This window comes from Epinephelus lanceolatus, chromosome 19 (assembly GCF_041903045.1).
Source record: "Epinephelus lanceolatus isolate andai-2023 chromosome 19, ASM4190304v1, whole genome shotgun sequence".
NCBI lineage: Eukaryota > Metazoa > Chordata > Actinopteri > Perciformes > Serranidae > Epinephelus > Epinephelus lanceolatus.
The window spans coordinates 38,841,596-38,855,709 of NC_135752.1; the positions used below are offsets into that span (position 1 = coordinate 38,841,596).

At 42.3% G+C, this 14,114-nt stretch overlaps 1 protein-coding gene across 1 annotated transcript in view; it reads left to right on the forward strand.

The window, feature by feature from the left end:
* Nucleotides 1–14,114, forward strand: part of ttc28 (tetratricopeptide repeat domain 28) — a 214,254-nt gene that overhangs the window by 112,349 nt on the left and 87,791 nt on the right. Inside the window, exon 4 of the mRNA XM_033646573.2 lies at nt 13,842–14,114. Coding sequence (XP_033502464.2) covers nt 13,842–14,114 — 273 coding nt within the window. The remainder of the gene's footprint in view (nt 1–13,841) is intronic.

Here is a 14,114-nt window from a genome sequence, read left to right on the forward strand (position 1 = left end):
GCACTCTGTGTTATCAGGTTTTGATAGTGATCACAGCATGTTGTGATCAGCTGCAACATCTTAAAGTGTGTGACAGAGTCTCATCTGAACTACAAAGCTTCAGTGTGCAGATCCGATCCACTATGGGAGGTTGTTCTGCTGTCCAGGGGCTGCAACCTCTAAAACTCCATCTCCCATAAGCTTCAAAGCAAGCAAGCCTGCGAGCTAAGATGCCCAGTATCAAGTGTTACCAGTTGTCATGCTCGAGTAAGCAGGAGGAAGGGCAACATCTTGGACCATGGAGAAAGCCAATATTCAGTAAGCACAGGGAGGGAGCTGCAGTATTAACAGCATGGACGAGGGGGCCTCCTCGGGGTTATCGGCCTGCTGCTGGGGCTGCTGATGTCTTTTTTACAGGCTGATGTGCTGTCGGGCATCAGCCAGGCAAGTTGTTAAAAAGTAGAGGGAGTCCTTCCAAGTCTTACTGGGGGATGTTTACTAAGGCTGCCGAGAGTTAGCGTGAGAGGCACAACATTTTAGATCACTACAATTTTTCAATCTAGCGTGGAATTTACTAAAGCTGAGACCAGCTGCAGCTCGTTTCATTTGCATAAAGTGTGCGGCTAAATATGAACTGATGTTTGGCTGTTTTGTCACCTGGTGCGCATGTGTGGGAAAGTATGGAAGCCCATTTCTGCCAGTGTGATCAAAAAAAATAAAGGTTCCTCTGAGTCATGGCAATGAGAAGCTTTGTCAAAATACGGACTAAATATCTCAGAATAATAAGAAATGATACGAAGTCATTATGTTGAGAAAGTTTCTCATTATTTTGTCACATTTTCAGGTTGTCCATCCCATCCTTGTGAACACAATATCTCAAGAATGCCTCAAGGGAATTTCTTCAAATTTGGTACAAATGTCCACTTGGACACAAAATTGAACTGATTAGTTTTTGGTGGTCACAGGTCAAAGGTCAAGGTCACTGCGACCATATCTGTATCATTCTTGTGAATGTGACATCTTACAGCCTCAGTGTATAAAAATGGTGAGTAACAGTGACATCAGCGGTCAAATTCTAGATTGCAGCGCTCACTCGCTCACCCCTCCCATCGGGTAAGTGACGGTGGCCTCGTAGGACAAAAAGCCTTGCACAGACAGAAGTGTTTTTCGAGATTTCAGGAGTATCTAGCGACGAGGTGAATATATATTTAGGAATCTAAACCATGTTACGATATGTTATAGCTTACCAGTGAGATATATGTTATCTGTGAGATAAATGTTAGGAGTGTTTTATTTCTAATTGTTTTGGTAACACGAGCAAACATTAGCACAGTGATGCTAAAATAACGTTTTATGTGATAGTCACGGCACAGTGCTGCAAGTATAGGTTGGTACGATTATAATATATGTGATTCCAGAGTGTTCTTCCACAGGACACAGGGAGACGAGGAAGAGGAGAGGAGGAAGGGGCGAGGGGGTAGTGGCGGTGCTAGACTCACAAGTCAGTCTTTAGACGCTTTGCTTAACTAAAGACTGATGTCTTTCTCCCTGATTTTGTGTTTAGATGGGCGGATACAATTTCAGAGTTTAAAAAAACTCCCTACGTTGCAGAACCAATAGTAAATCTGCAGGGCGGTCCTTCGGTGGCTCGCTGAACTCTTGTGCTCGTAAACATAGTCCCACTAGAAACACGTGTAGCGGTACAAAATGGCTCAGCCGTGCTCGCAGAAAACGCCGTCAAAGTTAGTGGATGTTTGTCGCGTTTGCGGGGACACATTCTCGCCAACTAAAAGAAACAAACATAATCTTTTACAAGGCCATGACTCATCCGTCCGTCCGGACTATAGAGGGAATCACCTTGTAAACAACAAGGCGATTCCCTCTATAGTCCGGGTAGAAAACCAGCAGAGCTTTTAGCTATATATATATATATATATATCACATTTTTCACATGACTGTATCACCGTTTAGACTAATCCGATGTTCGTAAAGTCTATAAACACAATAACTGAACAAACATTACTATTTCTGTGTGCACGTTTAGCTGGGCTAACCATTAGCTGTTAGCCCTGTTAGCCGTTAGCGGTGTCTGTAATAGGTAATAACTCATTAAATGGTCTGTGAAAAAAATACTTTTTCCAGCGGATATCTTAGTTACAACATGATTGAGCTAGCAAAGCAGTTTTGTGTTGCTATGTGTCGTATTTATTCAGTTTTGGGAAATCACGATGTCTAGAAAGCATCAGCTGACAGGGACAGCTAACAGCAGCAGCAAAGCTAACATCAGGACGTCATCTGTTAAAAGCCTCCCGTTGTCGGATACAACATGAAACTACTCCAGTTAGCTCAATCATGTTGTAACTACTTCACGGAACAGCCAGGCGAAGAGGTGTGTCTCGGCTACCCAGAGGGAAGAGGAGGAGGAGGAGAGGGTGGCAGCCTTCGCAGCAGTGTGAGAGGAATCAACAGATTAGGCTGTAGGCTAGGCTAACCATTTAGCTGTAGCTCTGGGATAACGTTAGCCAAGGCTAGGATAACGTTAGCACGTAAACGTAGCCGTCACTTGAACTTAGACGAGAGGGAAAAGTAGTTGCAAACATGAAGCCAAAATGATTTTAAAATATCAGATTGAATTACCTGTCTAACAGAAAGCAGGCAACCTCCGCATCCCTTGTGAAATCCTTCTCCTTCAGGAGTTCTTTCCACCTGGAATAAGCAACGCCGATATTCACTCGCGTTTTGTCCCGTCCTCGCTTATCTGATCTTTTTCTTTTATTTGGTGGCGTGGTTTCCCTCTTACAGGGCAAAACATATGTGTGGTCCTCCATTTAAAGTGCGGCAGAATCATAAAAGTACAAAGCAGGTTCACGCAGAAGCGCCCTGGATTGATCTTCACCTTAACCGTCTCCAGTGACGGCAAGTTCTAGGTAAACGCGAAAGGCGAAGCGCGTATATCCCTTTCGGCCACTGTATTCAAATATGGCAACGCAAGAGGGCAGCCTCCAGCAGACCGCGCCCTGCCTGTGTATATATAGAGAAATCATTCTAAGCCTATGAGAAAGCTTCCATTTGTATGTGAATTGCATTACACTTTAGTAAATATATATTTATGAAAGCAATAGTTGATATTTGCTCATAAACAACCACGTAAATTACACATTGTAACTTTAAGAAAGCCTTGAGGGAATTTCTTTAAGTTTGGCACAAACGTCCGCTTGGACTGAAGAATAAATGCTAAAAAAAGGGGCATTAACTAAATGTTTTTTTATTGTCTATCTACCAGTGTATTTGAGTTTTATAAGTTGGAAAATGGCCAAAATAAATTAAACTAAACTGATGAGAATTTTGTGTTTGAAGGTCAAAGCTCAAGGTCAGTGTGACGTTACACAATATGTTTCGGCCATAACTCAAGAATTCACTCGCTTATTATGGCCAAACAAATGTCTACCAGGATAAAATAATGAAGGTCAAAAGGTCAAAGGTCAGCTTGACTGTGACATCATCATGTTTTAACGTCATATCTCAGGAACAGAAGGGGAGACATTTGGTCAGATACTGAATTGGTGACTCTAATCTTGAAACTGTGCTGATTGTATAGATCTTCTGTGTGTGAAGCATCCATGTTTTCACTGACATGGATGGAGACTGTCAGAGACACTGGACTGGTGGGCGAAGTCATACAACCACAGGGTGGACTGGTGGGCGGAGTCATACAACCACAGGGTGGACTGGTGGGCGGAGTCATACAACCACAGGGTGGTCATTCTCGATTTTTTCTTTTTTCCCCCCATCAGTCAAAATGGGCTCCCATAGACAAGCAAAAGGAGTACGTTCACAGGAGCTGAGCAGTGTACTGCTGTGGACGGAGGCAGCAGGAAAATGTATTTCAGCCTCCCACAAATATCAGTATTAGTGTCCGCTATATGTATAATATTTTCACAGCTTTACCTTTCTGTCAGAAAGCGAACAAAAGTGATAACGTTTCCAGATTTCATTGAGAAAAACAGTGATAATCTAACCTTGCTGAACACAGGAGCTGCTGATCGACCGCTGCCTCCAACAGTTGTTAGTTTGTGCTATTGTGTGACTTTGGATTTTAACCCTTTCAAACCTGGATAGATTGCAGTTTTCTTGTGCTGCATTTAAACGCCTTTCACTCGCATTTTAACCTTTGAAACCCGAGCAAATTGCTTTGATTTGTTCAGAAAATGCATGAAAAAGGCAACAAGAAATTTGCGAGAAATGTCCTGCTAACTGGGAGAAGATTGCAAAAAGTGACAAGAAAAAAAAAATTGGAAAAGGGGGAAAATTATTAGAAAATTAAAAAAAAAAAAAAAAAAAAAGCGAGAAAATGGACAGGAATATTTATTTCTAATTATTATAATTATTAAGTTTAAGTTTATTTACATATTTATTTATTACAGTTTATTTACTTATATTGTTAAAATTATATCAGAAAAAAATATCTCTCTTTCTTTTCCTCTATATAAATCTATATTTACCACTTTTTTCAAGCCATTTCATTGATTATTTTTGCTTTTTTAAAACTATTTTTCAAGAAAGTTTCCTCTAACTTCCACTAATTTCTTCCTTATTTCTCGGTCAGTTATTGTAAGGATGCTCATTGCCTTTTTCTTGTGTTCATGAAAGGAATCAAAGGGTGAAAAACATTAGCTCGGATTCACTAGATTAAAAATATGTGTTGGTACTCCTGTCTGCTTCTCCAAACTGGGGGCGTGCCATCTGCCATCTACTGTAGGTGATACACTGACTATGTGTAAGTACTTCATACACCCCCACTTCAGAATATCTGAACTATCCCTTTAAGAGAATGGAGGCAGACTGTGTTCAGGAGATCGTGCTCTTTACTGAAATAAGTAATGTGCATATTACAAACATCGAATTCTGTGTCAAGTGCAGGTAGTTTATGTAACAGTTTAACAACTGTTCAAACAGCAGTCTGATGCAAATCACAGTAAAACACGAGCTGTGTATTTGTGCACACGCCAGACTCTTTGGCTCGAACACAAGTTGTTTCAGTGCTGAGCAGAAATGCAGCAGCAGCAGCAGTGATGGTGAAATCCAGACGAGGTCACAGCTCCGTTCTCTCTCTGCTCTACATCACTGTAACCCCCTCAGGACCAGACATTAGCACTAATTCTCCCTCCAATCACCCAGAAATGATTTACTGACGGTGTAACAGCTGCACGCCTCGTCTCCATACCAACAGGTCTCCTGCAAGTCGTGTGCAAAGTGTTGTATTTTTGGAATTATTACAAGGTTTAAAAGCATTTCCATTATGTCAAGTAAAGCAGTATTGTGGATGTAAATATTGGATGTTAAATCATTTTTACCATTTGCTCTGATAAATCAAAACGTCAGGAGACATTTTAAGAATATATAATGGGGAGGCTCTCTCTCTGTGAACAGCCCAACAAGTCAGGAACTGCTATTTAAAGGGTAACTTCAGTATTTTTCAACCAAAGCTCAGTATACACTGCGATTTTGGGCTGTCGCAGACGAAAGATGACCAACGTGAAATAAAATTCTGACAGTGTCAAAAATTTGGGATGACCATCTCACTGTGTGACGGCTGTTACCACCGACGTCTGCTAACCAACTGATAGAAATGCAGCATGAAATGAAGCGCTGATTAGCACGACAATGCTAAATGCTAGCGGATGCTAATGAATCGAGCTCTTGCTGCAGAATTGACCAAGTTGGCCCCATTAACCTAGCCACAACCACGTCCACATTCTCCTCCTCCTCCTCCTCTTCTGAAGACTTTTTTTGACACATACATTTTGCTATAGCGAGGGCTTGAACATGTTTTCATCTTTCTCTTAACACTACAGTGGCGTAAATGGATGACGCGCGCTGATGACGTTTGGTTCTTGTGTATTGACGACAATGGATGTTATAGACCTACCAAAGTTCCTCAGCCACTTCGTCTGTGAGGTGTCTCAGTTTTGACTCGTGTTCCTGTTCCTTTAGCTAAGACCCACAGTTCTCACATGAGACAGGGAAAAAGGTGAACAGGGTTTATTGAGACTACAAAAAAGAAACGAAATGGCAAACCAAGTCCTGATACTGTCCACTACACACTCGATGTCATATTTCTTTATATCCTCACCCATTATTATACACTACATTCTTTATGCACTACGTTATTCACAATCTCCTTTTGTCATGCACACTTACAGCACCATACCTGACGTAAATAACTTGTTCCTGTTATCTAACACATAAATAAAGTTAATTCAAAGATAACCATAGCATAGTCCACTCCTATACACTATTCAAAATATACAGAAACTGTGCAAACTTAAATGATATCAGAACCTGTGTAATATGTCATATTGACACAGACATTTTTACCACATATTGATAAGTGCTTAAGTGGTTCTTACAGATGTACGGCTGTGATTCAGTAGGCAGTGTCATCGTACCGTCTGCGTACATCAAACTTGATGTCGTACCCAAGTTTATTAGATCCATGTCGCACAGTGTAGCTGCACTACACTTATATGACTGCTAAAATATCAGTCTGCAGGAGGCCCAGCTGACAGTGACAGCTATTTCTGGAACTTGTCTGGTATTGAGAAAGAGCGCTGCAGAAGGTTGTGGCGAAACAGGCTGCAATGTAACCTCATGGGGCATTTGTGCACTGTCAATGCACGTCCACTATCAGTGTTTGTTTTTGTCACTGACAGGCTCAGATTGTGTCTGACAACATGATGAAAGGATCCCTACAGAGATAGAGCTTTGTGTTAAAGAGTAAGATCCATTTTGTTTAACCAGAAACAGCCCTGAAATCACCGTCACCAAACCCACCAGACTCCATGACTCAGGGGCAGTTTGACAACCTCAGCATCAGGGGTAGGGCTGTCAAAATTGCCCAAAAATGACGCTCGAATATTCCTTCTAAAAATAACTCGTAGGTTCGACCCATTCGAATATTTTTTTTCCGCATTATGTCCACAAGAGGGCAAACTAATACAAGGAAACATACTTGTATATGAAACATAACTACCTGTAGGTATTTTTATCAACATAAACGTCTTTGAAAACATTTACATACCTACACATTAAAACACATAAAACAATTATCTATAACATTACGTTATAAACGACCGCGGACCTCTCGCTCGCCCCCCTTCTCTGACCCGTGACCACACCGCCCGCGGAAGCTCTGCGAATAGCCTCGAAGCACCGGACTGTGACCGTCTCGCGCCCTGCAGCAATCATTTCGGCGTCTGGTCTATTTTCTGCGCGAGCCGCGAGCGAATGTGTCAAGCCGGGTGACGGAGACAACAGCTGGGAGCAGAACCGCTTGTCAACCAGCGTGGAGAAATGCACGTCTGATGCCAACGCCCACTTGCAAAGAGGACGGCTGTGGTGGTGTTTTTTTTTCTCTCTCCACAATCGAAAAGCAACTTTCACATTCGAAGGTCCATTTTTTTTTTTCAAATTCAAATTTAAATTCGAATTTAGAATATTCGTTGACAGCCCTAATCAGGGGTTGGAATTAGGGGTTTAGATCACCACATGATTCCCGAGCGCGGCACCACTGCCGCTCACCGCTCCCTCAGCGGATGGGTCAAATGCGGAGAACAAATTTCACACACTGTGACAGTCAGTGGGACTTTAACTTAACTTTAACTTAACAGTGTGATATAAGCATGTTTACTTAATTAAAGGATACTTCTTCCACCACCGTTTATCCTGTGCCTCACCTCAGCAGTCGTGATGGGTAGGTCGACCCACAACCCATGGCTCCCACGATTGGACCTGAAGATCGGGTGGTTCATGTAAGCTTGTTGGAAAATATTGCGGGGTTCAGGCTGGCAGGTCATGAAGTGACAAAGCAGCTTCCGGAGCAAGTTTTAAAGAACTTACAGAAATATTGTGCAATAGTCCACCTTCCACCTTCTCTTCCCCTCTGTCTCTTTGACACGCGCACACACACACACACACACACACACACACACACACACAGCAGGCAGCTTTATCATCAGCAAAGCTGCGTTCAGGGTTATCGTTATCTGGTTTTTGACCAGGAAAATCTGTTGAGGTCTGACATATTTAAATCGTTCTTGTCATAATGTCTGGTAAAAATATTTCCCTCTGAGAATATGTCCTAACAGAAAGCGTCTCTATGTCCACACTGAATATGAAACTTATGTAAACAAACCACGTAGGACATCTGTTGTGCAAACTTAAAGGCATACTTCACTGATTTCGTCTGGCCGTATACCTCTGGGTATCCAACAACTGCTCTTCATCAGATCTGATGAAGAGCGGAGGCTCGAAACGTTATCATCACAAGGTGAAACAAATTCACTTAATAGGAGCCCTGCAGCGTGCGAGCCGTCTTCAGTGTTCCAGTTACACACTTTTTGAGCTCAGCACCTGCACAGTTTTGTTTATGGATGTGCATGCTTTTCACTGCTTTGATATCCAACAACCGCTACCACCAGTTTCTCCTCCATTGTTTACCAACTGTAAACTTGTTGTCATGACCACCAAAAGGGGAACCGCCTCTCAAATCATCCCATTGGACGATGGGGAAAAGATAATGCAAAAAAGATTACGTGGGGCCTTTTCCACTCTGAGTTGAAGTTTCTTTTTGACTCGAGGAGTTCAGAGTGCTCTGGAAAAATCAGCAGACACCTAGAGCACAGAGACACGAAGCACGTCACAACACCAAAAATGTGAGCAAAACACTTCATTCTCTCTAAAAACAAGTACAAAAAGCCGCCTCCAGCTTCTAAGACACTTCCTCTCCTTGGACCCTCACAGCAGACAAGGAAAAACTCCTTTAACAGGGGAAAAATAAGAAGAAATGAAAAATGTATTACAGATCCTTGAAAAGTCATGGAAAAGTTTTGAAATTTTGTCCTTGAAAATGTGTAGGAACTCTGCTGGTGTCAGGTATATACAGTTGCAATCAAAATTATTCAACCCCCATTGCACATTAGGCTTATTGGCAAAATGTACAATTTTTCAGCTGTTTGCAATAAACAAAGTAGACAAGAACTGTTGAAATAGTTTAATAAAACTAATATTACCATGGGTTTTATCCAAATTCAACACAAAATGCTACTTTTAATCACTACTGCAGTCTCAAAATTATTCAACCCCCTGTTTCAAGCACACCTGATGCAACTAATCAAGGGCTTCATTAGTTCAGGTGTGCTTGAGACAGAACACATAAATACCTGGACTGGCTAGGGTTTTGTTGAGAGTGATGTTTGATTGCATGTTAGAAATATGGCTAAGTCAAAAGAATTGTTCAAAAAGTTCAGAGAAGAAATCATTGCCTTGCACAAACAAGAAAAAGGATACAAAACGATAGCAAAAGCTCTGAATGTTCCTAGAGATACAGTTGGAAGCATAGTTCGCAAGTTCAAAGTTAAAGGAACAGTGGCTACACTACCTGGACGTGGCAGAAAGAGGAAACTGTCAGCAGCTGCCACCAGATTCCTGAGGAGGCAAGTGTTCAAAAACCCTTGAGTGACTGCAAAACACCTGCAGCAAGACTTGGTGGCAGCAGGCACTGAGGTTTCAGTTTGTACAATAAGGTGCATACTAAACACTGAAGGGCTCCATGCCCGGACGTACACCACTACTGACCCAAAAGCACAAGAAAAGTCGGCTCCAATATGCTCAAAACCATATAAATAAGCCACAGAAGTTTTGGAATTCTGTTCTGTGGAGTGATGAAACAAAACTGGAACTTTTTGGGCCTATGGAACAGCGGTATGTCTGGAGGAAGAAGAATGAAGCATATGCTGAAAAGAACACCCTGCCTACAGTGAAGCATGGCGGTGGCTCAGTGATGCTCTGGGGCTGCTTTGCTGCCTCTGGCACTGGAAACCTGCAGCGTGTGGAGGGCACGATGGATTCAGTCAAGTATCAGGAAATCTTAGGTAAAAACGTCGTGCCGTCTGTGAGGAAGCTGAAGCTTGGGCGTCATTGGACCTTCCAACAGGATAATGATCCAAAGCATACCTCAAAGTCCACCAAGGCTTGGTTTCAGAAGAAGAAATGGAAGATTCTAGAGTGGCCGTCACAGTCACCTGACTTGAACCCCATAGAAAATCTCTGGTGGGATTTGAAGAAGGCGGTTGCAAAACGCACACCCAAGAATATTACTGAACTGGAGGCCATTGCCCATGAGGAATGGGCTGAGATTCCTCAGGAACGCTGTCTGAAGCTGGTGTCTGGCTATGCATCACATTTGCAGCAGGTCATAACAGCAAAAGGGTGCTCTACTAAGTACTGAAGATGCTTGTCATGAAGGGGATGAATAATTTTGAGACTGCAGTAGTCATTAAAAGTAGCATTTTATGTTGAATTTGGATCTTGTAATATTAGTTTCATTGAACTACTTAAACAGTTCTTGTGTAATTTGTTTATTGCAAACAGCTGAGAAATTGTATATTTTGCCAATAAGCCTAATATGCAGTGGGGGTTGAATAAATTTGATTGCAACTGTATGCGTAATGACAGACCGTCAGCTTTGTTGAGGTCGATCATGAACGTGTCCTCCATCCAGTTCATTAGCTCTGACTAGCATCACAACTCTGCTCCTGTTCTTGACATTACCAGCGTACACTCCCCGCAGATGAAACCTTCACATTAATTAAACATTTACAGTGTGATGTCTGTTTTTATTTGAGCCTTGACAGATGAACCTGCGCCTCCAGAGCTGCTTCCTGTTCGGTGTTACACAAAGAGAGGAGCTGCAGCAGTTTACTGACAGGATGCAGCGCGGTGTAACAGACATAAAGCTACTGCCATTGATTAACACAGATTCAATAAATCTATTGTCAGAGCTGCTGCCGTTTCTCAGCAACACAAGTTTGTTATTGACACTTTTTCTTTCAGTTTTCACTCAGCCAAGATGTTGGTTACAGAAACAGATACACAACTCTCTGAAAATATCAAAATACTCACTGCTAGAAGAGATACACTTTAATAATACAAACCTCAGTCCAACAGTCGGTCTGATGTCTCCAGGCGGCGTTCAGTTGCATTTCACACTTTTGTTCGGCAGCTGTCTTCTGAGAGTTTCACAACAATCTCAGTTTGTCAGAGCCGCCGACGCTCCGCAGTCTCCATCCTCATGCACACCCAGCATTTTACCAGCAATCTGCATATAACTGTCTGTCACATTTCATTTCAGCAGGAAATGTGATTCTGAAAACGCTCACTCATCAATAATCTTTTTCATGACACGTAGAAACTTGGTGCTGTGAAGAAACTGTTGCAGAAAATCAGCCAGTAAATATCCAAAACAGAAAAAAAAATTCCTATTTGAATATTTCACAGCAGTTTGTGTGACGCTATGACACAAAATGATCAAGGGAAATGCATGCTGATGGCTCAGGACATGTTTTAAGTTAAGTACTAATACCACACTGTTAAAATACTCCACTACAAGTTAAAGTCCATAAACTGTTCATGCTGTCAGTGTTTTTCTTTTCTGTCTGATGTGTTTGGATTAATATTCCTGCTGCATTCATGTGTCATTTTACTGCTGTAGATGTTTATGCTCATTTTAACTCCTTTATATCCTGTTGTGTAGTTTAATCTACAGCGATGCATCATATTCTATAAGATCATCATATGTTTGTAGCGTCACTTCCTGTGAGAACCACATTTCATTTAAACCTTGTGTATCTACATTCACAGTGTGGTGTAAGCACGTTTACTTAATTAAAGGATACTTGTAGTGATGGATAGGTTGAACCCACAACCCGTGGCTCCCACGAGTGGACCCAAAAGTCGGGTGGGTTCAGTAAGCTTGTTAGAAAGTATTGCGGGGTCATAAAGTGACGGAGCATCTTTCTGAGTAAGTTATTCACCTCTTGTACTCCACCCTCATTTTGTAGCGAAAACGCCTAAAATGACATACCCAAATTAAAATGACTGTAGCTTCTGAACCGCTCTGACTACATGCATGCACGAGGTGTTGCCAGAAAGAAAACTCCCTGAAGTTTCTTGTGAAAGTGTCAGAAACACTCTAGGTGATACAGAGACAGAGTAATGGGCCTCTGAAGTCAGTAAAAAAATGAAGATTTTGCCTAAAATAAAATAAAAAATGTGTTTCAGGATGAATAACTGTCTGTGGCTTCATCTGAGCAGGTAAATGACACTGTGGGGCTGTAGGCACACTATCAATGAACACTTGTTCCAAATTTGAAGAAGACTGCTCAAAGTATGACCATTCTACAGTGTTTTTACCATGAAAAGATCCAGGCGGAGCTCCAAATGACAAGTCGGTCACTCGGCTTCAAAACAGTACTATCAGTGATCAAACAACACTCAGCCAGCTTCAAACATTGTACCTTATTGAAATCAGGTGTGATTATGATAGCTGATGTTGTTTATGACACAGAAACACCATAAAATATCACCAAATAAAGCCATATGAAGCGTGAAAGTTACGATCCCACTTTCTAGACGGTAGATCTCAGACAAAAATAGTGGTAGGAGTGAGACTCTTACCTTTTATAAACCAGCTAAGTCCCCACTAACAGCTCCACATAAGATCGCGAGTAATCCTTTAACTTTTCCCGTCGAAAAACGGCATGACATGACTTGTCACCACTCATCGTGATTTTGGACTTTGTGTGTTTAGGCTGCTCTGGTGCGAAATACATAAGGAATAAAAGAAAAACGATTTTATTTTTGAAAAGTTGAGAGCTTCCTGAATCCAGCAATACCAAACATCACATGGTTTGATGGCGTAGTGCGCCTGGAAGATACCATTTAACAGAGGAGGAGGGGAGCGAGGACGTCGGCGTCCTGGCGGAGTTAGAGAGGTTAAGAACCTACAGAAACATGGTGCAATAGTCCACCTTCCACCTTCTCTTTCCCTCTCTCTCTCGATAATTGAGCTACAGACATTTTCATATTGTGCGCCACTAATGCTGCCACGGCAGACACAAGGAGAATAGAAGCGGATCAAGAGACAGACCCACCTCTCTGCTTCTCTCTCAAACTCAGACTGAAATCTGATCAAACAGTAAAACTAGGCAGTGCGGATCAAATATGAATCAAGATTCTGTTAGCGCACAGCCTATTTCTTGCCTACAGTGTTTTTAGAAACATATTTTAGTGCCCTGTTTAGCTGTAATAGCAAGAGTTTGTGAACAGGAGGTGGGTGCCATACTGTTTCCTGCACAGCGAAAACAGAAGCCAAAAATATCAGATGATCAAATTTAAACCAAGACTCTGTTACTACCTTGCCTGTTTCTGACCTCAGGCGTTTTCAGAAACATGTTTTAGTTACTGTTTAACTGTAATATGAGATTGTTTGTTGCCATCTGGCCGCCATTGTGTCAAACGGACAAGCTCATGTTACGTCACCCACCAGTGGGAGTGTTTATTGGTCTGGTCAGGTGCATTCTAGTAGTTCTAGTTTTCTACCTCTTGAGTAAAAGCGAATGCCACAGACCCTTAACTGTTTTCTCTGGTCATGTAGCTCCAGTGTCTTTCCACTACACAGACAGACCATCTTTCCAGCAGCGAAATACTTCTTTAAGACATAACCAATTAAAAGATAGTTTGTACTTGCTGTCTTCCTACGTTTGCACTTTTTAAAACAGAAAACACACATTTTATATTGTGATAATTACTGAAAATGATACAAAATATAGCCAGCAGGAAGTAGGTTTATATTAACGATGGTCATTCCCAGAATCTAAAGGCTCTGGGTTGTGGGTTTGTGGGTTGCGTTAAGGTTGGGCGGCGAGGATTGGCTCTCATAACGGCCGGCTTGGTGCGAGTTTTAAAAAAGCCTGACCCACATTTTACCTCTGACCTGTGTCTTTGTCTTTCCACCTCCGCAGACTCCCTTGAGCCGACGTACCAACAGCTGCAGAAGATGAAGCTGGACAAGAGCCCGTTTGTGGTCGTGTCCGTCATCGGTCAGGAGCTGCTCACCCACAGTTTCCACGGCGCCTCAGTCGTGGTGCTGGAGGCCGGGCTGAAGATCGGCACGTGCTCGCTAAAGCTGCGTGGATCCGTCTTCTCGGCCCTGAGCTCGGCCTACTGGTCTCTGGGTAACGCGGAGAAGAGCATGGCGTATATGCAGCAGGACCTGGAGGTGACCAAGACTTTAG